General features: G+C 41.5%; 1 protein-coding gene across 5 annotated transcripts in view; it reads right to left on the bottom strand.

Moving 5' to 3' along the window:
• TENM3 (teneurin transmembrane protein 3) overlaps nt 1–20135 on the bottom strand; it is a 1574093-nt gene that overhangs the window by 91927 nt on the left and 1462031 nt on the right. For all 5 annotated transcript variants that reach the window (XM_057303360.1, XM_057303361.1, XM_057303359.1 and 2 more), the window contains 5 exons: nt 18236–18446; nt 17713–17814; nt 17324–17518; nt 15996–16196; nt 9455–9640 (listed from right to left, as the gene is read on the bottom strand). In XM_057303360.1, coding sequence (XP_057159343.1) covers nt 9455–9640; nt 15996–16196; nt 17324–17518; nt 17713–17814; nt 18236–18446 — 895 coding nt within the window. The remainder of the gene's footprint in view (nt 1–9454; nt 9641–15995; nt 16197–17323; nt 17519–17712; nt 17815–18235; nt 18447–20135) is intronic.

Genomic DNA, 20135 nt, shown 5'->3' with positions numbered 1-20135 from the left:
GGGTTTTTGGCCTCTCCGGATTTTTACTGCCAACCAAGTCAGCTTAGAAGAATTTCCTTCCATTCCACTCTATGCCCCCGACTCTTGCTGACCCGCCCTCCACCATGTTTGACAGATCATGAGACATTGCCATCCACAGTCAGTGTGTCAGCCCGCGGAGGGGAGTAGCATTTCTGGGAACCAGCATGCACTCCTGTCTTTCTGTTGGCTAATTCCTGTGCACACAGGTAAGACTCAGGATGGAAGAATCAGTCACTGTCACCTTGTCACGAATTTCAGTTCCCAACAATTACAGTAACAGTTAGAAACATCTAGATGGTGTTTACTTGTGCCAGGTCCTGTTCTAAGTGTTCTTCGACATGTTTGAAGTCATTTCACACCCTCAGTGACTCTCGGGAGCTCTGCTATTTTTCATTCCCACTTTATAGATGAGGAAATTGCAGCACAGAGAGCTTAAGTGATTTCCCCAGGATCACACAGCTATCAAGTAATAGAGCTGGGGACAGAGGCAGATCTAGGTTTTGTGGATTCTGAAATTATGTAATGTGGGGGGGCCCTCATTAAGAAAAAGAAGACCAAATTGTGAATATGAAATTAGATATAAGGTGAGGAGTTATTTAGAGTAAGAAATCAGGAAATTATTTTTGAGCCGATAAACACCACAAATGTCAAAAAAGCACATAACATTTTCTATTAAGGGCCTGACGTGTCTCTAATTAAATATTTTTCTTGCTACATTTTTGGGCAATACTTACTCTTTCATTGCTTCTTTATAAGACAATGATTTTGTAATATTTTCTATAGAGAGAAAGCAAAGATAATTCAGCCTTTATTCAATGTGATTCTTTAATATAGTTTTCATTATTGATAGCTTAGAAAAGTTTCATTTGGATTCAAAATGTGTTATTATTAATGCCACATAAATTTTTGGCATTATTGCTAAGCTGCGAAGACTTTATTATGTAATAAACAAATCTTAAATACTCTGAATTGATGACATTCACTAACCACTTTGTTGTGATAGCCTCGTAGAATATTATGAGTTTTCGATGATTTCACTCATATGTGGAATTTAAGAAACAAAACAGATGAACATAGCGGAAGGAAGAAAAAAAAAGAGAGGGAGGAAAAGCATAAGAGACTTTTAATTATAGAGAACAAACTGAGGGTTGCTGGAGGGAGGTGGGGGAGGGGCTAGATGGGGGATGGGCGTTAAGGAGGGCACAGGTGATGAGCATGGCTGTTGTATGTATGTGATGAATCGTTAAATTTTACTCCTGAAGCCAATATTATACTATACATAACTAACCAGAATTTAAATAAAAACTTGAAACAAAAGCAAACACAAAAGAATATTATGAGTTTTATATTATCTTTGTCAACATCACAATTTCATGTCACATAAACCAAGAAATCTTTTTTCTGGGGCGCCTGGGTGGCACAGCGGTTAAGCGCCTGCCTTCGGCTCAGGGCGTGATCCCGGCGGCGTTATGGGATCGAGCCCCACATCAGGCTCCTCTGCTATGAGTCTGCTTCTTCCTCTCCCACTCCCCCCGCTTGTGTTCCCTCTCTCGCTGGCTGTCTCTATCTCTGTCAAATAAATAAATAAAATCTTTAAAAAAAAAAAAAGAAATCTTTTTTCTGTGACGTTCCTACGATTCAGGGCTACACTGCGAGGCACAGCACGCGTGACTTCACGCCCTGATGACCTCAATTTTGCAATGCTGCTTACAGGTTTGTGCCCTCGAAATGCAAGAATTCTGATAAATTGCTCAGAAAAGAAATATTCATCAAAAAGGAGAAAATTTTGGCAAGTTTGTAATTATCTAAGTTCATCATCAAGTACATTTCTGACAGGAGAAGAGCTCCCTTTTGATTAGACATTTTACAATACTTCTGATGACAAGAGGAATTTTCCGCAGACTAACTTCCGTTTCCGTACATTTCAAACCCTCTTTCTCCTCCACTACCTATTTACTTCTGGTGCTGGCTCGGCAGGACAAATTCACAGCTTCATATCCTCTCTGACCCTGGACTTTCTTGTCACTGGGTGAGTCAGCAGGTGGTAGGACTATTCCTGGATGGCTAGCAACAACAACCACAGACTGCAATGACTTCACACCTCATAAATATACCCAATTAACTCTAAACTAAATGTATCCCCAGCTCAAAGTCTCCTTCGCTGAATCCTCAAAGCGCCCACGGTCACTTCAGGGCCATCCTATACAAGGAAAGGCTTGATGGAAAGGAAGTTGAAGTGCAGAAAGATAAAGCTCCTAACTGATTAGCAAGTAGATGAACACGTGATCATATAAACCCACGGTCGCCTCGCAAGATCTCAGAAGGGCCTGTGCAAGTGAGACGCTCCAGCTTTTCCAGTTTGACAATAAATCTGTCACTGGACCCACCAGGGACCCAAGCAGGTGGCACCGGAGACCCCCTTTTTAACTACTACATCACTCTGACAGATGTGAAGTCAAATGTCTCCCAGAGTATTCATTTGCAGGTGTCATGTGGTAGCCTGTATTCATTTAAGGGGGACTTATAAAGTTTCAATAAAAACGTAAAAAGATAGTTTGAGAATTTCCACAATCTGTGTTATTATCAGTATGATTCCCAGCTTGGGAACATTACAAAAGTTACAAAGAATATTGATTTTGTAATCTAAGGGAAGTATATATCAGAGTGGTCATTTTTTCCCCCCAATTGTCACCATTTTCTAAATTTAACAACTAAAATACTGTTCTTTCAGCATTATCCTGAGATAAGAATTAGAACAACAAGGCTAAGCTCTGTGCACCCTGGTACAGTTTTGATCTTTCTCTCTTGTGCCCCCATATTGTTTGGTGGATAACTCCCCCCCCCATGTATTTCATCTTTTATTTCCAATCTCCTGCATCCCAAAGCCCAGAGCAACCACAGTACTTAATGGAGGGATGCTGAGTACTGTACGTCCAAGTTTTGTCTGAACAAACAAAGCATGTCTTTGTGATCATTAATGATCCAGTTTCCCAACGTACTAAAGAATTAGAATAAAAACAAATAGCTGGTCTTTTGTAGCTTAAAGGAATTAGGATTTCCCCTAGGCCGAATTTCCATTTGAATTGCCTGAAAGTACATGAAAATCAATGTAGCTCAATAAACAACTCTGTGTTTGAGACATCACTGGAAGACAAGTACCACAACAGACTCCACCTTTCTTCCTTTCTCCCTTCCCTCTTTCCTTCTCTCCTTAACCCCTCTCCCCCAACTCCTTCCCTCCCTTCCTTCCTTCCTTCCTTCCTTCCTTCCCTCTTTCTTTTTTGTTCTTTCTGAAAGCAACACCTTTCAAAACCCTCAACTCAAACATATTAACTTCTTGTTAAGCCATACACATTGAGACTAGGTTACGTTTTATAACAATGAAATGAAAATTTCAGGGTGGACGGCAATTTTGTTTTATTTATTTTTGTAAGTTTCAGCACCCAAAAAACATTGTCTGGGTTGCAGTTTGTCTCATTTATACTTCTAAGAACTCTTATGTATTGGACACTATTTGCTATGCCTTTTCACAAGTGATTTACACTACGGTAGTGCGTTTGAGTCTAACAACTCTATGAGGTACATAATATTTATATATGAGGAAGCATACTCACAGAGGTTAAAGGACTTGCCCAAGGTCACACTGATAGAGTAGGCAGCTAGATATGAGCAGGAAACAAGTGCTTTTCTATGGAAACCAAGTTCCAAATAGCCATCCGGGTCAGACCCCAGGGGACACACATGCACTCTTCCCTATGAATGACCACTGTCCTACAGTTTCGACACCACGCCCCCATGGGGGAAGGCTGCCATGACAGTTCTGACAAGTACCATAGAGGGCCAAGAACTCTCTCTCCTGGCCGGCACGAGGAGTCCCTTAGATGACAGGCTGCACCCTAGTCAGAAACCACCCTAGCTATGACCCGTAACCTATTCAAACATAAAAAGGACCCTCCAGTACAGCTGCCCCCTCTGGGCCTGCCAGCTCTCCCATCTGAAGAGTGTACTTTTGCTTAAACTGCCATTAAACCCTTGCTTCCTGAAGAGTTTGGCTCTGAATTCTTTCTTGGTCCAACTCAGGAACCAAGGCCGGGGAACAGGACTCGCCATTGGCAACACGCTACGTAAATAATGGTGTGGCCGTGAGTCAAATTCCAAAAGCTCCTTGTTTCTTTCTTCTTTTTTTCCCCCAAAAGCTCTTAAACATTAGAGTATCCTGCTTCAAAATCACATATAATACATATTATTATAGCCGTTTTATCTTTGGAAGAAAAAAAAAACCCAACTGGGACTAGGAACAGTTAAGTTACACACATTACAGTAGATAAATTAGGGAGCTTGAAAACATATCTTCTTTTTCATTTCATGTTTTTTCTCATTTAGGTTACCACTAACTTGCATAAGAAGTATTAAAATGTCACAGATGAGCTGATCAATAATTGCTTAAGGGATAAAGAAAGAAATTCACAAATGGAAGGTAACGGAGGTGTGCAAATGCCACAGGGAAAATCAAAAGCTAAGTGAAACTCAGACTAAAAAGGGAATCCCTTGCTTAAATCTCATAATTTTCCAAATAAAGCAGAAATCATCGATAAATTCTAGAATTGTAAAAGACCTCCTGGGGTCCTTCAGATAGGAACACTACTCAAGAGACTTACGGATTGAAAAAGTTGAACAGAATTCCCCTCTTAAAAATACTCCCCAAACTAACAAAAAGAACAAAACCTCCCATGTTTCACAACTAAATAATTATGGTACTGCCGAAGCTTATAGGGATCGAGATGAAAACATTTCTTTGGGATCTTGTCCCAGGATTTAAACATGTCTTCCAACCCGAGGTTCTTCATTCTAGCTAACCAACATTTGGACAGTGTAAGCCCATGTTCTCCATTCCCATCTGTGGAGAAACGGGAAATGCCAGTCAGCCCGGAGGAGACAATTCACCCATCTACAGACAGATCTGAGCCTTCCCTACGTTTGTAAGAACCTCCGCGGTACGTAACAATCAAATGTGCTGTCTGGGCTCCACTCACCCCTTCGGGTCACAGTCTCACCTATAACCTCCGGGGCTCTCAGGTACAAACAGATGGCTGTAGGGACAATTTCTTTTCAGCAACTACTACAAAGAAGAGTTCTTGGGGAAGCTACAGCTTAGTAGCACTCAAAACGTGGTAACACAGGATCCGTCATTGCCCAGAATATTTGGCTGTATTGCACTCAAAAGTTGTGGATTCTGTCTACAAACATCTGGTCAGCAGAGGCTGGTGTGGCATCTGCCTTGCTTCCACGGCCAATTAACTCCAGCCACAGGCCAGAGAGCAGTTTTCCTGTCTTTCTAAGCAAGAGGACTAGGGAGGGCCGAAGCACCTGAGTTGCTTTTATGTGGTTTTCGATTCTGGCTTCGGTTAAATACATGCACAGTGAACTTGCTGAATTTGGCCAAGACAAACATCTCCCAGTTCACAGATCTGACCTTGATCGATACAGATCTGACCTCGATCGATACAGAACTGTTTGGCTTGTTTATATAGAGACAGCCACATGATATTCCAATTATGTCAACTCCTATTTATAAACCATTTAGTTATATTTAATATATTTTAACTTGCTTCTCAGTCCTCTAAATATTCTTACATCTTTCCTGTCTCATGAGAAACAAAAATAGGCACGTGAGTGTGATAACCATTGGACCCTCCTGTGGAATGGTTACGTACAAAGGATGACAGGATGGGAGGTGAGCATCTAAGCCAGTGCTATTACTGCTAAACTATGGTGGTGATAACAGCTGGTGGTTCCATCATGTAACTAACTTCTCTGTATTTATGAAAGGGTCCAACAGTGTTAAATGCTTTTTGGGGGGGAAGGGAGAAATATTTATTTTAATCATAATATTGCTGAAAGTAGATTTCCCTTGGGCCACCTGGGTGGCTCAGTTGGTTAAATGTCCGACCCTTGGTTTTGGCTCAGGTCATGATCTCAGGGTCATAAGATTGAGTCCTGCGTCTGGCTCTGCTCTGGGCATGGAGCATGCTTGATATTCTCTCTCTCCCTCTCCTTCTGTCCCTACCCCCTCACCTCCCTCTCTCTCTCTCTTAAAATGAAAAAAAGTAGATTTCCCTTTGCTGCATTTTCCATCTGCATGCATCACTAGTCCAAGTCTAACCCCAGAAAGGAGAAGGACTTGGGACAGTGAACCTGATGATTAGTATGCCCAATCTGCTCAACACAGGATGCATAATGAGAGGAAAATATGAACACATTCATAAAAATATCAAGATGGAATCTCTTCAGGTAGATAAGGTGTTCAGTGAACACTCTAAATTCACAGTCCATTTTACTATCAAAATGCCTATGGTTTTATGAAAGCATAAACAATTTATGAAGGCAGTAAGATGACTAATGAAGAATATTCTCTGCTTTCTATTGGGAACTTTTGTTTGCTTCTGACTGTTTAATTTCTCCGCCATCTCTCTCTCAATTAACCTCCCTGTTTGTATTCAATGAGATGGCACATAATATGGAGAAAGAAAAAAAAATCTTGCTGATTTATGAGTACTCTTTCATAAAGTGGCAGCTTCTTTCAGCCAGATGTGTAAGTGTTGAAACTGAGAGGAAAGGCACCGAACAGTAACTATCCCAAATGAGAAAATGTACTGTAGTTTCCCGGGTTGTTTAAACCTGCAGCTCACAAAGGCCTCTTTTTAAATGCCCCATAGGCTTCGCTGTGGACATATACACAGGGAGTCAATAGAAAAAAGGAACTGATCCTTGCAAGCTAAAACTTGGAATAAGTAGCTCCGATAGTATAGAAGAGCCAAATGGTGACCTGAGGTTCTCTAGGTCTTTTAAAAGGTCCACTCTGAAGATTCATTTTTAGATGAAGCAGGTCCTTTATTTCCATATTGTTACTCATATGGAGTATAAGAGCAACGGAATAAAACAAAACAATAGAAAATGGAATTGTTAACATCCCCGGCAAGATACGCTAGACTGTACAAAACAGACCTGCTGCTGACAAAGATCCTACGTGTTCGCAGACAACTGAGAAGTGGTCCAAGAGGAGCTCGTCTGCGGGAAACTAACCAGGTGCTACTGGCATGGTCAGTGACGACACCAACAGAATGATTTACTTAGAAAGTGTTGGTTGGCTCCTCCGCTATGAGCCTGCTTCTTCCTCTCCCACTCCCCCTGCTTGTGTTCCCTATCTCACTGGCTGTCTCTATCTCTGTTGAATAAATAAATAAAATCTTTAAAAAAAAAAAAAAAAGTGTTGGTTGGCAAGTTAAATTTGTCTATGGAAAACTTCATAGTATACTTCTTGCGTTTCCAAGCTGTATATTCATGTGTTTGCTGTACTTCCTAGGATCCATACAGTCAAAAATATAACATGCCCCCCCCCGACCCAGCTAGAATCCATTCATTTCTGATGGGTATGGGGGTGGTGGGGTCATACAATTTGATGGAGTATGATTACAGGTCTATTTCTCTTGCCCTGCCTCTGGTAATATGGGCATTCTGAGATTTGGGGCATGGAGCTGTCTGGTCTCAGGGGTGCTGCATTATCCTATGTCCACAGAAAGATACGCAGATTGTAGCTGTCAATGTTTTCTGCCTTACTGTAGTTCACAAGTGTGGTTCACATAAACAACAGGCAACCACTGCCCTAGATGCCTCTCGTAAGGAGTAGAGGAGGGGCAAGCCGTATCGAACTCGTGGGGATGAGCCCCCTGCGAGTGCTAGGAACAGATGCACTTGCAGGACACCCCCCCTCCGTGGGAACTCCACACTTTCCGGAAGTAAGGCAGTAAGCTCACATGCAACAAGTGAGACCCCAAGGGCAGTTCCCAGGTAAAGAGTTAACACGACAGGCCTGATCTGTAGAAGTCTGCAGGGCTGGGCATTGGCTGGCATCTGGAAAACTGGATGTTCTCTACAATGAGAAGGTGATTTTGCCTACTGGGAGAATCTTTTCCTGGGAGAATCTGGAATTTTGGTGGCTGTGGCTGACAGAGGCTTCCTTTTAGAATAGTCCTCATAAAAAGCTCTGTCTCAAATGGGCTTCCCTCAGCAGAAGCACGTGTTCCTTGCACACATGTTGGTATAGTTCACCGCTGGAGAAAGGGACCTGCTCCGTATGACCTGTCTTGGTGGGAGAGGAAGAACAGAGGAAGCCTGTGCATGGATTTCTCCAGACACCACCTGCTAGGTCTTTCCCCCTTTCTGATAACTATTACGGTCATGCGCATGAGTGCCCTGAGTCTGTGAGCCCTTCTGTGGATCATCATTTGTGGGGGTGGGGGATCACCACCCTTAAAACAGATGTCAGGAATGTCAGTAAGACTGGAAAGGACCTTACTTGAAGTTCTGGAAAGACTGTGACAATTTATAAAATGTATGTGCTTTTGACTTTTCCATGAAAAAATTCCTAGCTAGCCAGTCCCTGTAAGCAAGAAAGTCAAGTATGTAATACTTAGAGCTGCACTGGAAGAAGAAATGTTTTCAGATACCAATACTCCCTCCAACAGCTCTATCAAATTACACCCTACGGACATAAAACACCATACCTCAAATTCTGAAATTTCTGTGGGGCTGTGTCATTTATAATTAACATTGTACACTTTTACCGAAGTAAGGCAGACATTTATTACTTATGTTTCTTGTATTTTCTTTAATTAGATATTTTAATTTCAGTGACTCAAACAGTAAAAAGCAAAGGCACTGAATACCTTGAAAATACAGTACTACGTGTGTTCTGGGAACTTTTGCATCCAAGCTAACTACTACTTATGTACCCACATTTTGATCTTAAACACCTATTTGATTGTTTCATTTAACCTACAGAGTTTCACCAACATCATATCTGAATAAGTGTTACCATATAACTTTAAGAACATCTAGGCTTGTATGTTTCATTCTACTTTATTTCTTGTGCTACTACAAAATAAAGTCATAAAAAAAATCAAACCTCTTTTTGAAAGACTCAAATATATCGACAGGTGCGAAGATGTGTGGTGCTCAAATCTATAGAATCCAAAAAGGCCCCCTATTTGGCATCTTTTTAAGTAAAATATCTTTGCTGTTATGCAATGGCACTATGGAACACTGAAAAATAATATTCAATGAAAGCATCTTCATAAGAAAGAAATGAAGTCATCTTGGGGTGAGTCCATTTCTGTAGCCATCACAAAAGACCGTGAGTGAAAAACCCTTATACTTTCTACTTGTGACAGCTGTTTGAAAAAGGACTCAACTGCCTATGCAGCATGAGGGTCTTACTTGAAAAGGCAATTCCTTTTTAAGAGAGGCGAGTGAAAGTGAATTAGAGGAAATCAGCTTTTCCAAGTGGGGGGGGGCGGGGAACAGCCAGCAACCTGCGCGCTCCCCCCGCCCCCCACCGCGTTGCGCGCGCAGGGGGGGCGGAGGCGGGGCCTACCGATGGTGCAGTGCTCTCCGTTCCAGCCCTGGCTGCATTCGCACTTGCCGTCCTTGCACGTGCCGTGCTCGGCGCAGCGCGGGTGGCAGGCCCTCTGACTGCAGGCGGCGCCGGTCCAGCCCTCTTCACAGCGACAGGTGCCCCCCATGCACACTCCGTGCGAGCCGCAGTCCACCGAACAGATTTCTGCATTGAACAGAGGAAGCAGAGCAGGAGGGAAGGGTAGCGGGGAGTGAGAAGGGGCGTGAATAAGCAGGGCTACATCTTCAACTCAAAAACCAAAACCACTGAAAAATAGATAAAAAGTATTTATATACTCAGTACATTTTAGCATTGACCCGTAAGAATTATAAATGGTAAAAGTTTACTTTTTCATTCGTCATTTAATTTCAAATGCTGCTGTAATTGTGCATAAAATACACAAGAGAATTTTGTTATGATTTCCTATATTATATGTATGTGTGTATAAACAACACACACTACTAGCAGAACGGAACACATGATTCATAACGAGAGGAAAATACACACGCAATGTATCTGAGAATATCTTTTGGCAGCCCAGGTTACACGCACACATACAAACACATACATCAAGTTAACATTAAATTAATAAAGTATTTCAGTGTCTAAGCATGTCTGGTATTTAACAGGAGTTGGCAATTCTCTGGCAAGAATTGCAAAGGGGTAATTTCTACTCCTAATATTTAAGTTTCTAAAATATTCAGAAACTTTTAATTAAAAAGAATCTTTTGTAGTGTGTACATGGGCTTGCCTCTGACACACACAGATGCTGGTTAAATTAAAAAAAAATTGTTGTTTTTCCTATTCAGTAAATTTGTACTGTGGACACATACACACCACAGTAGAAAACCAGTTTAAAAATATAGGTAACTAGTGACTCTGTCATTGGAAAAAATAGGTTTTTCAGGTACTAGAATGGACTAAAAGGAGCACAAGTGACCAAAGGACTTCAAAACCGTAACAAAAGGTTAGATCTCTAAAAAGAATTCAGAAGGATATTTTCTATTTTATTTTTTTACATATGAAGTTAAATAAAATCAAGTACCTCTGTTTTCTACGATTTTAAGACCATTGCTTGGTTTCAGTTTCCTTGCAAAAATAAAAACACTGAATAGAAACCCGAAAGCATTTCTAACAAACAGAAAATGGACTGCAGCCTTCTTTTTAAATGAGAAACAGTAACTGTGTATGTGGTCACGTGCTCCTGGTTTCCCCACTCACTGCCCAAGTAACATTTCTCGGACCCCTTAGCTCTGTCTCTCAGTCCTGCAGAACTGTAAACACCGTATCAAGGCACTGTGAGAGTTGTAACATTTCTTTTAAACAACAGCCAGGATTATTAACTGGAAGCAAGTGGTTTATGTTTTTTTCATGCCACATCTGCCATCTCGTTTGAATTAAATTTTTGATTAAGAGATCCAAGATGGTGATTAACTTCAGACGAACAGAACGTCAACTCAGCTCCAGAAGAGGGAGGTTTCTTTCCGAGGTACCCCTTTTATTCAATCTAATCAATTTTTCATTAGGGTGAAGGTGTTTATCAGTGTTTAACACACTAGCTTTGAGCAAGGTGCGTCAATCTTTGTAATGAACTTATTAATTAGAGTTAATTTAATTGAAGTGGAATTGAAGGGTAATTAATGGACAAACTGCTGATGAAGACAGAGGAAAGCTCTGTCGCTTTCAAACCTACAAACTTTCTGATGGAAATAATTCACTTCTCCTCTTGTAGCAGCTCAACCAAATGTTTCAGCAGGTGTACAATCTACTCGTATTGAATTTAGATATCTGAAGGTCACTTCTACAACAACAAAAGAGGTAGCTGGTAAAGTGTTTTGCTTTGGGATTCAGTTAGTTAGAAATTCCCAATAATGCTTCTAGTAAACTTTCAGCCACGAATGTGAGTTACCATCAATGTTTTTGTAAACTTCAAATGACAGCTGTGCCACATGCCGATAAATTTCAGGCACATGAACCAGGATATTTTCACAGGGCGAATATATACATATATTTGATATCTTTACTAAAAATTCTAAGTAAGTTTTCTGTCTTTTTGCAGCTAATAGCAAATTTCAACAAAGTCTTTTTTTATGCTAAATTAGTTTCTTCCAAAGAAGAGTACTGTATGTATTCATTATTTGACTCAATATATTGAGAGTTTAATGTTTTCCTGTTTTGCATTGGGGGTGTAAAGGCGAATAGGGTGAAGATCTTAGCCCACTGTGTCTAAGCAGTCATTTCGTACACAGGTAAAATTAGATCTTCAACTGGCAAAATAATTTCATCAGCATGAAAAAAACCCTCAGTCTAAAGATGTAAAATAATGATAGGTGATTTTGGCAGCCAGTTTAATCTTTTAATTAACATCTATGCCTTTTTTTTTTCTCGTCATTCATGGCAATATCATTTTATGAAGAAGACTGAATTATCTTCTTAAATTTTATTTAATTTTTAAAATTTTTTAAAAGTAATCTTTACAGCCAGTGGAGGGCTCGAACTCACAACCCCAAGATCAACCCCAGGTTGCATGCTCCATTGCCTGAGCAGCCAAGCGCCCCAATTTGAGCTACAGTATCAATTACAAAATATCCTTTATAAAATAATTCAGGTAATGTATTAAATAACATTAGATGAAAAAAAAGGGCCGTTTCATTATTTCCTTCCTACTCCCATAATTGTGGGAGACAAATTAGAATGGCAATATTTCAAACCAGCATTATTTTATAGCTATATTATTATGCTTATTTTACTGATGAAGGCATAAGAGACCTGAACCAAGTTCTTTACTATAAAAATAATTCTATCTATAAACTTTAATTGGATTTTTTTTGGTGGGATGCATTTTTTAGTACAGAAGCCAGAAAGGGAAATGAAAGCTCAACAAAAATAATTAAATGCCTATTCTGATTCTTGGGATTATAAAATACATTTTTAAGAACAGAGGACAAAATAAGTTAATGCGTTATTTAAATAATGCCTTGATAATGTTGGGTGGTGATGATTTCCTAGAACTCTTTCGTGTGGCATTCAAGGTCCTCTATAATCCCACCCCCAGTTTTTGTTTTCACTCTCATTTGTCCTGTACATGTTATTTGCTCTAGTGGTCATGAATTTTCTAACCAGTTTCTGGTTCTCCAAGCTGTGTGAATCAACTCATATATCTATGAAACAGTAACAAACATAAACCTGTCTCCCTCCAAAAATGTATGACCAAAAATGTATGACCAAAGGATGAGGGAGGCAGAGGAAAGGGAAGGAAGAGAGGGAAGGAGGGAGGGGATGAACCAGGAGGGAAGGGAGCTGAGGGAAGAAGGAGGAAGGAAGGGAGTGAGAGAGGAGGGAGGGGGATGGAGGGAGGGAAAGAAGAAAGGAGACAGGGAGGAGGAAGGGAGGTGGGAAGGAGGGAAGGAAAAAGGAGGGAGGGAGGAAGGAAGGAGGGAAGGGAGGGAAGGAGGGAGGGGAAATGAGAGTGATTATGTAAGGAAGAAAGTACATTACTTGTCCCTTTGTGCCTTTACCTAGGATATCTACTGGGGGCTTCAACGGAATTTTCATCAATATTACAAGTTAGCCTATACAAAACTGTCTTTAGTGTTGGGCTTCCAGGATTCAGTTTGTAGTGGGTGAAGAATGGCACATGCGTCCATCACGCCGCTGATGACGCACGGGGTAGCGGTCATGTCATCCAAGTTTCTCAAAGTGCCAGGAAAGAGTGATTTGTAAAAATTACTAGTCTTTTTCTTCTTCTTCTTAAAATAAGTGTGTTAATTCACTGCCTAGCGGGATTTCTCTTAGGTTAATGCCATTAGGTTATATTAATAGATGAAATAGTTTGCATTTCATAAATTTCACAATTGGAGAAACCGTAACCAAGCAGTACTTTCATGTGGAAGCTCTTCTGAATCAATGGAGACCTGTATGGGCTACATTAGCCTTCAGAATTGTACCACCATAACTATGACCACCATCGGCACCACCACCGCTTGTTAATGGGTAACCTGTATTCAGTACTTGCCATGTATAAGGAGCTATTCTCAATGCTTTTCACATATTAACTCATTTCCACCTTATGACGATTGTATAAGGTAGTACTATTATCATCCCCATGTCACAGGTAAAGAAACTGAGGCACAGAGAAGCATTTCAAATAGCTGATCAAAGGCCATAGACCTAGGGAATGGCCAGGCCGAGCCCTGGACTCAGGCTCCAGATCCCCGCTCTTAACCACTCAGTTACAAACAGGGCTTCAGTGCAGAGGCAATCAGTGTGGACGGATGAGGGATAGACAGACGGCTTCCCTGAAGCCAAGCCTTATGCGGAATGTTTTTATTTACTCAACAGTGTTAACAAGACCTGTCCTTTTGCTTTCCCCTTTCTTCCCCTTCCCCTCCTCTCCCTCTTTGGTTTCTCCTCCTCCTCTACTTTCCCATACAGAAGTCATCCTCTCCTCCATGTCTCACCTGTCTCTCCCCATCACCTCCCCTGCGTCCTTGCCTTGCCCCTCACCCCTCCCCGGCTTCCCTGCCTTCTCCAGAGCCATGACCCTTGCCCCAGCCCGCCCTGGTTGCAGACGTTCGGCTCTTGGCCCCAACTCCTGTGCTGTGTCTTCAGCAAGCTCTGTCTAGTTCTCCTTTAGAAGGGCCCTCAGATTTATCCTTTTCATGTCTACGAACTCCAAAGGAATTAGCGATCTCAGCACGTCACACTCTGGGAAAGCTCAAACGTGTCTTCCGGCCATCAGATTCCGACTAGTCACCCTCTCTGACACAGAATCGACTAGGGAGTTCTCACATACTGCTCTCACCACCCTGGTGGGCACACCTCCTCGTGACGAGCGGCTTCTCCATTGTCTGAAGCATCATCGCTAAGCTGCGTCCCTCATAACTGGGCCAAACCCAACCCTTGCCTCCAAACACCTTTTCTTTACTCTCCCGTGGACAGAACACTACTTTCATAGTTGTATCTTCGTTGATGGCAGTCGTCGTAGTAGTACTAGTAGGAGCTGTGGAGGTGGCAGCTATATTTGGAATTTACTGTGAACTAAGCATTGTTCTAAGTACTTTATATACATGAATTCGAGCAATTCCCAAAGCATCTCTGTAAAGAATGTCTTGATTAGGGGCGCCTGGGTGGCACAGCGGTTAAGCGTCTGCCTTCAGCTCAGGGCATGAGCCCGGCGTTATGGGATCGAGCCCCACGTCAGGCTCCTCCACTAGGAGCCTGCTTCTTCCTCTCCCACTCCCCCTGCTTGTGTTCCCTCTCTCGCTGGCTGTCTCTATCTTTGTCAAATAAATAAATAAAATCTTAAAAAAAAAAAAAAGAATGTCTTGATTAAATCCATTTAACATATGGGTAAACTAAAACATACAGCAGTCTGCCTCAGTCTACACAGCTATTAAGTAGGAGAGGATGGATCTGAACCCAAGCGTCTGATCTCAGAGTCTATGCTCTGAAGTACTTTCTCGGACTGTTCCCCTCGTCAGAAAATACCTCCTCCCATCCCCACACTAACTGCCATCTTCAAAAGAGCCACGGATGGGAACCCAAATCTTGTTGAAAGCTTCCACTGTGCATCAGGGCAGGAGGACTCCTCTGCATGTGGATTATTTTTACATATTACTCCATGTCACATGCAATAAAAGATTCAACTGGGACGTGTTGGTTTCTAAGTATTTCATGTGTGTTCCATCTCCTTGCCCCAATTAAACTGTAACCTTCTAGATTAGAACAGCACCTTCCTGCACCATGTGACTAACGTGGTCATGGAATTAATTCATGGGATATAACCAGCATTAAAAAAAATAGCATATACTTGGAGAAAAGAATCTGTGTGTACCACTTTGTAAGGCTTTGTTTCGGTTAGGCGATGACATGTGTACGCACAGTAGGTCACAATGTAAAGCTGTTTGAGGCTGTGGGTCAGGGTCAAAAATTTGAAAGCCACTATCCTAGAGGGTAAGAACGAGTCATTCTTCTTTACTCTTACGGGGCTCATCCCCATACCATGCACACGGCTGTTGTTCAGTAACTGACTGACCGAAAAAAAAATTACTACCTGCCATTTTTATTATAATCATACTATTACAATTTTTAAAAAGTCAGTGTTGGACCATTGTGCACGTCATAATATCTATATACGTATATGCTATTGTGACCCCGCTTAGCCTTATGCTGTCAGATACTTTTCTAATTGAGGCTTCTCTGTTATGAGATAATGTGCATTCTTAAATCCACAAACTGTACACAGGCCTCGAGAGTTAGGAAGACGGAGTATTTCAACACAAATGAAATATTATTCTTTACCGTGCTACTGAAGGAGAAATTTTAATGACAAATTGACCTAGCCTGTTTCTTCTTATAAGGCCATGAAATTTCATTACTTTTTACATTTATTGCTATAAATCATAACTCTAATAAAATCTATATTAAAGTTAATAAGCGTGTTCTTAAAAATTAAAGTATCTTAATCTTCAGCTACACAACATGAAGCATGCAGTCATCCTGCCCTTGTGCACCTTACCATTTGAGCAGTCCGGGCCGGTCCAGTTCGGGTCACAGGTACAGGAGCCGCTCTCTTGAAGATACGTGCCGTGACCAGAACACTGGTCTGGACACATGGTCTTCACTAGTTCACAATTGCTACCACCCCATCCTGGACTGCAGTGACATTCCCCGTGGATACAAACCCCGTGATTGGAACATCCGGGGTCCAGACAGTCGGCTGGAGTAGAGAAAAGAGAAATTTCACAATTAAACCTAGAAGATGTCACACATACCTGATGCATGCAGGATAAGGAACTACGTCCCAATCTGATGGATATAAAAATTCTGGAGACTCAACTATTCACCTACTATTTTCAAGAACTTGTTTCTGAAAACGCAAAGAATCATACAATACGGCATTAAGGATCATACCATTTAGGTAACTGAGAGTCTTGCAAGGATTTGTAATTTTCATGAGCATTACACATATATATGCTCCTGAGATTTCAGACTATTGCTCTCTGTTCTGCTTAATCAGATAGTAGTAAGTATTGGCTTCTCTGTAACAGTATTGTATCAGCTGACCTAACCCACAACCACTGAGTCCTGACAGCTGTATGGGACTCTCAACTGTTTGAGAAATGAATGAGTTGCATACTCTCTATCCTTCTTAATTCACTCTAATGTGCCTTAGATGACGAGATTTAATTTAGCAATTTGACTCAATAAAACTTTACACTTGTAGGGTCAATGGCCTGAAAATTTAATTCCAGAGACTTAATTGCATTACTTTCCGTGTGCAGATCAATAAAATCAATTTGATTGAAGAACGGAAATGGTGCTTTTCTGCTTTTGGAAAAAACAATTCAACTGCACTTTACAGTATAGCAACAAGCCCATGGCGTGCTTTTTTCCACTACTTTGTTATGTGATATGTTACATCTTTCGAGAGATGCCAAAATGCTAGACTTACAAGCTGGCCTCAATGTGAAAAACTGTAAAAACAAAAGCAAAAACAAAAACAAAAACCCAAACAAAACAAAAGCACACCCCAAGAAAGCAAAGATAAAAAAACAACAAAACGAAACAACAGTCCACTGTTGGTTTCAAGACACAAGTGTTTGCTTCCTTCCTCAGAGTGGGGCGGGGGGGGGCGGGGAGAACAATTCATACGACTGGAAGCAAAGGGGATCTCTGGCATTTGTGTTTTTTGTTAGTTAAAATGTTAACAAAATGCTGCAGCCGTAAGCACGGAAATCAAAGTTCCTTTCACGAGGAGGCACACGAACAGACGCAAAGTGAGGATTGCAAAGATCATGTCTTTCGAAGATAAGCACAGACGTCCGCAAATACTGGCGCGGTTACCTTCTTCGCAGTTTTCTCCTTTGTATCCCGAGTTGCAAGCACAAGAGCCTATGATGCAGATCCCATGCCCCCCGCACTGCGGGTCAATGCACTGCGTGGTGGGCACGTCGCACTCGGTGCCCTTCCAGCCGCTGAAGCAGAGGCAGCGGCCCTTGGAGTACTGCCCGTTGCCACTACACAACACCGGACAGGCTGCTGTGAAATAAAACACGACAGAGGAATTAACAGGCACGTTCTCAGGCGAGACCCTGAAAGAAAGGCGATGATCGTTGGAACGAGGAGTTTGCTGGTTTTCTCCCCTTTTCTTTCTTGCCTTGCCGGTTTTCTGAATTGCTCATGTTTCTACAGCTTATTTATATTGGCTTAAGGAAAGGCTCTAACTCGCATACCTCTGGAACAATCCGGACCTAAAAATCCCGGAAAACAATGGCACGTTCCAGAAACACACTCTCCATTTCCATGGCAATTTCTGGGGCATTCCACCACAGACTCTGAAGAAAAGAGAGAGAAGGAACACTTAGGGTACAGCCTGCTTCTCGCACAAGGTAAACTGTGATCGTTTTAGCTCCACGTGGAAGGAATTAGGGATGGCCCGCTCCGTCACCAAATAAAAAGGTTTCATTGACACCAGATTATTCGAATCGTCAAAGCAAAGCACTGCTATCTCCAATGCAGATGTTTGTGTTTTCAAGATGCACTGTCCTCCAAGATCCTTCCAAAGAATAGGTTCTTCCAATGCCTCACAGTATGTCACATAGTCATAAATAAACAATTTAAAAATAAGTCTCATGTTTTACTTCAGGCTTTATCACCCTAGGAAACACTCCAAATCGGTGAAGACAACTGAGTTTCCATTCAACACACTGTTTAGGCTACAGCCCCGAAAGAGATGCTTTTGAAGACCCTTCTTACCTATGACGATGGTATTAAAGGACACCTGCTCCGCATTTTTCCCGTCATTGTAAAAAGCCAGATGCCAGATTCCAGAATCCAAGTACTGGATAAAGCCAGCCTCATGCAGACTGACGGATCTCGCCTGCCGCCCTGCTCTTTCGGGCTCCAGCAGGTTCCGCTGCTCTCTCGCAATCAGCCTGCTGCCATCCAGGAGCTCGACAAAGTCATACTGAGGGGGAGGACAAGTGCAGGTGTTTAGTGCTCAGCCACATTTCGGATATAGCTGCTTTTCACTTTATTTATTTATCTTATTCCAACGTCTCCCCTCTGCTCTAATAAAGACAATGTCAGGAGAAGGTTCCTGATGGACAGGTCCCTCTGTGCGGAGCATTTACAGGCATCCTGATCTGACTCTGGAAACTGACTGCCCACTGCACGCTGTTGTTGTATACCAACTTCGCAAATCATTTTCCACTTAGAGGGCGATCGGTTTCCAGACTTAGATCTGAGCCTTGTAACTGATAAAGAGTTTGATGAGTGCAGGCCGTGGGTGGATACCACCATCAGCCTGTAACGTTTCAAACCTGGCAACCCAATTCTAGACCATGAGATCATCTCTTCAGGTGGTCTCCTGATATGTACTCAGTGTCAGGATCATACTGAATCCTCGCGGCCACCCTTCCAGGATGGCGTTGATGTTTCCACTTAAGGCTGAAGGAAACCAACCCTGGAGAGGCTTGAGAAGGGTCTGGTTCGATACCTGGTAAGCGGAGGAGTTGGTTTGTGAGAAAGCTCAGGTCTTTCCTGCCACCCACCGTGTTCCTTTCTGTGACCCTCAAGTTACCATCCCAGGCACCATGAACAAACCCATGGCTTTGTCCTCAGTTATGGTGAAACTAAAAACCGATATCGAGATGCCGGTATATCTCTGACCGCAAGTCCAAAAAATTCAACAATGGAGGGGTTCTGAAGGGATGAGAGTAACAGTAACTATGCTCAGTTATTATTATGAAGTCAACGTCATTAAGCTTAATTTTTGGTTTAGTAAGATTAATCATGAACACTGGGTAGCTAGAAGAATGCAACTGGGGAGATTTAAAGATAATTAAAAATATGGAAGGTGACTGGTAAGAGTAAAGCTCTGTAACCAGACCTAATGCAGTGAGTTTGGAAAGAATGCAAAGACTTTCCAACATGGTTTTAATAAACTTGTTGGATAAAAGTTCCTTAAAAGTGGAGTGATTCAGTTTCTATAGACTCTTACCTGGTTTCACTTTATTCCTAAGGGTGAAAAATACACTACAGTGCAATATATATAATATTATAGTATTATCTACGTGAATCACCAATATTCTACTTTCTGATAGATTTCTGAAATGGAATTTCATCACAGGTCTGTTTGAGGAGGTGTTTTTTATATGAATCCCTTAATACAATCAAACTGGAATAAAATCAGCCATTGGGATTCTGAGATTTATGATTCAATGTGCCGCCACTGTACTGATCACAGACCTCTAACATTACTACTGGACAGAATTTAGAATATCTAATTCAGTTTCCAACATATTACAATTTTTATTTAAATGTAAAAGCATTTTTTGTTATTTTTTTGTGTCGTAAAACTACCTTCTGACATCATGCAGCTGTGAGAAATACACATAAAAAGCCATAACTTGGTTAGTATTCAATAATGTTTTTCATTTCTATCTTACAAGGATGAAAATAATCACTGGATATTTAACCTGCACAATTTTCACTGGAATTGTTTTCCAAAATTATCAGAGGAAAATGAATGCAGCACTTTCTATAGGTGCCTGTATCTCAAATAAGCCATTCGTCTTCTCATCAGATTTAAATATTTATATTAGCATGGCAAAGAGGCAGGGAAAAGTTTCTTTTAATGGCTCCTTTGCATATA

The sequence above is a fragment of the Ursus arctos genome, unplaced genomic scaffold, assembly GCF_023065955.2.
Source record: "Ursus arctos isolate Adak ecotype North America unplaced genomic scaffold, UrsArc2.0 scaffold_27, whole genome shotgun sequence".
Lineage (NCBI taxonomy): Eukaryota > Metazoa > Chordata > Mammalia > Carnivora > Ursidae > Ursus > Ursus arctos.
Note: the sequence above shows the minus strand (reverse complement) of the source record. Positions and strands in the feature narration are given on the sequence as shown.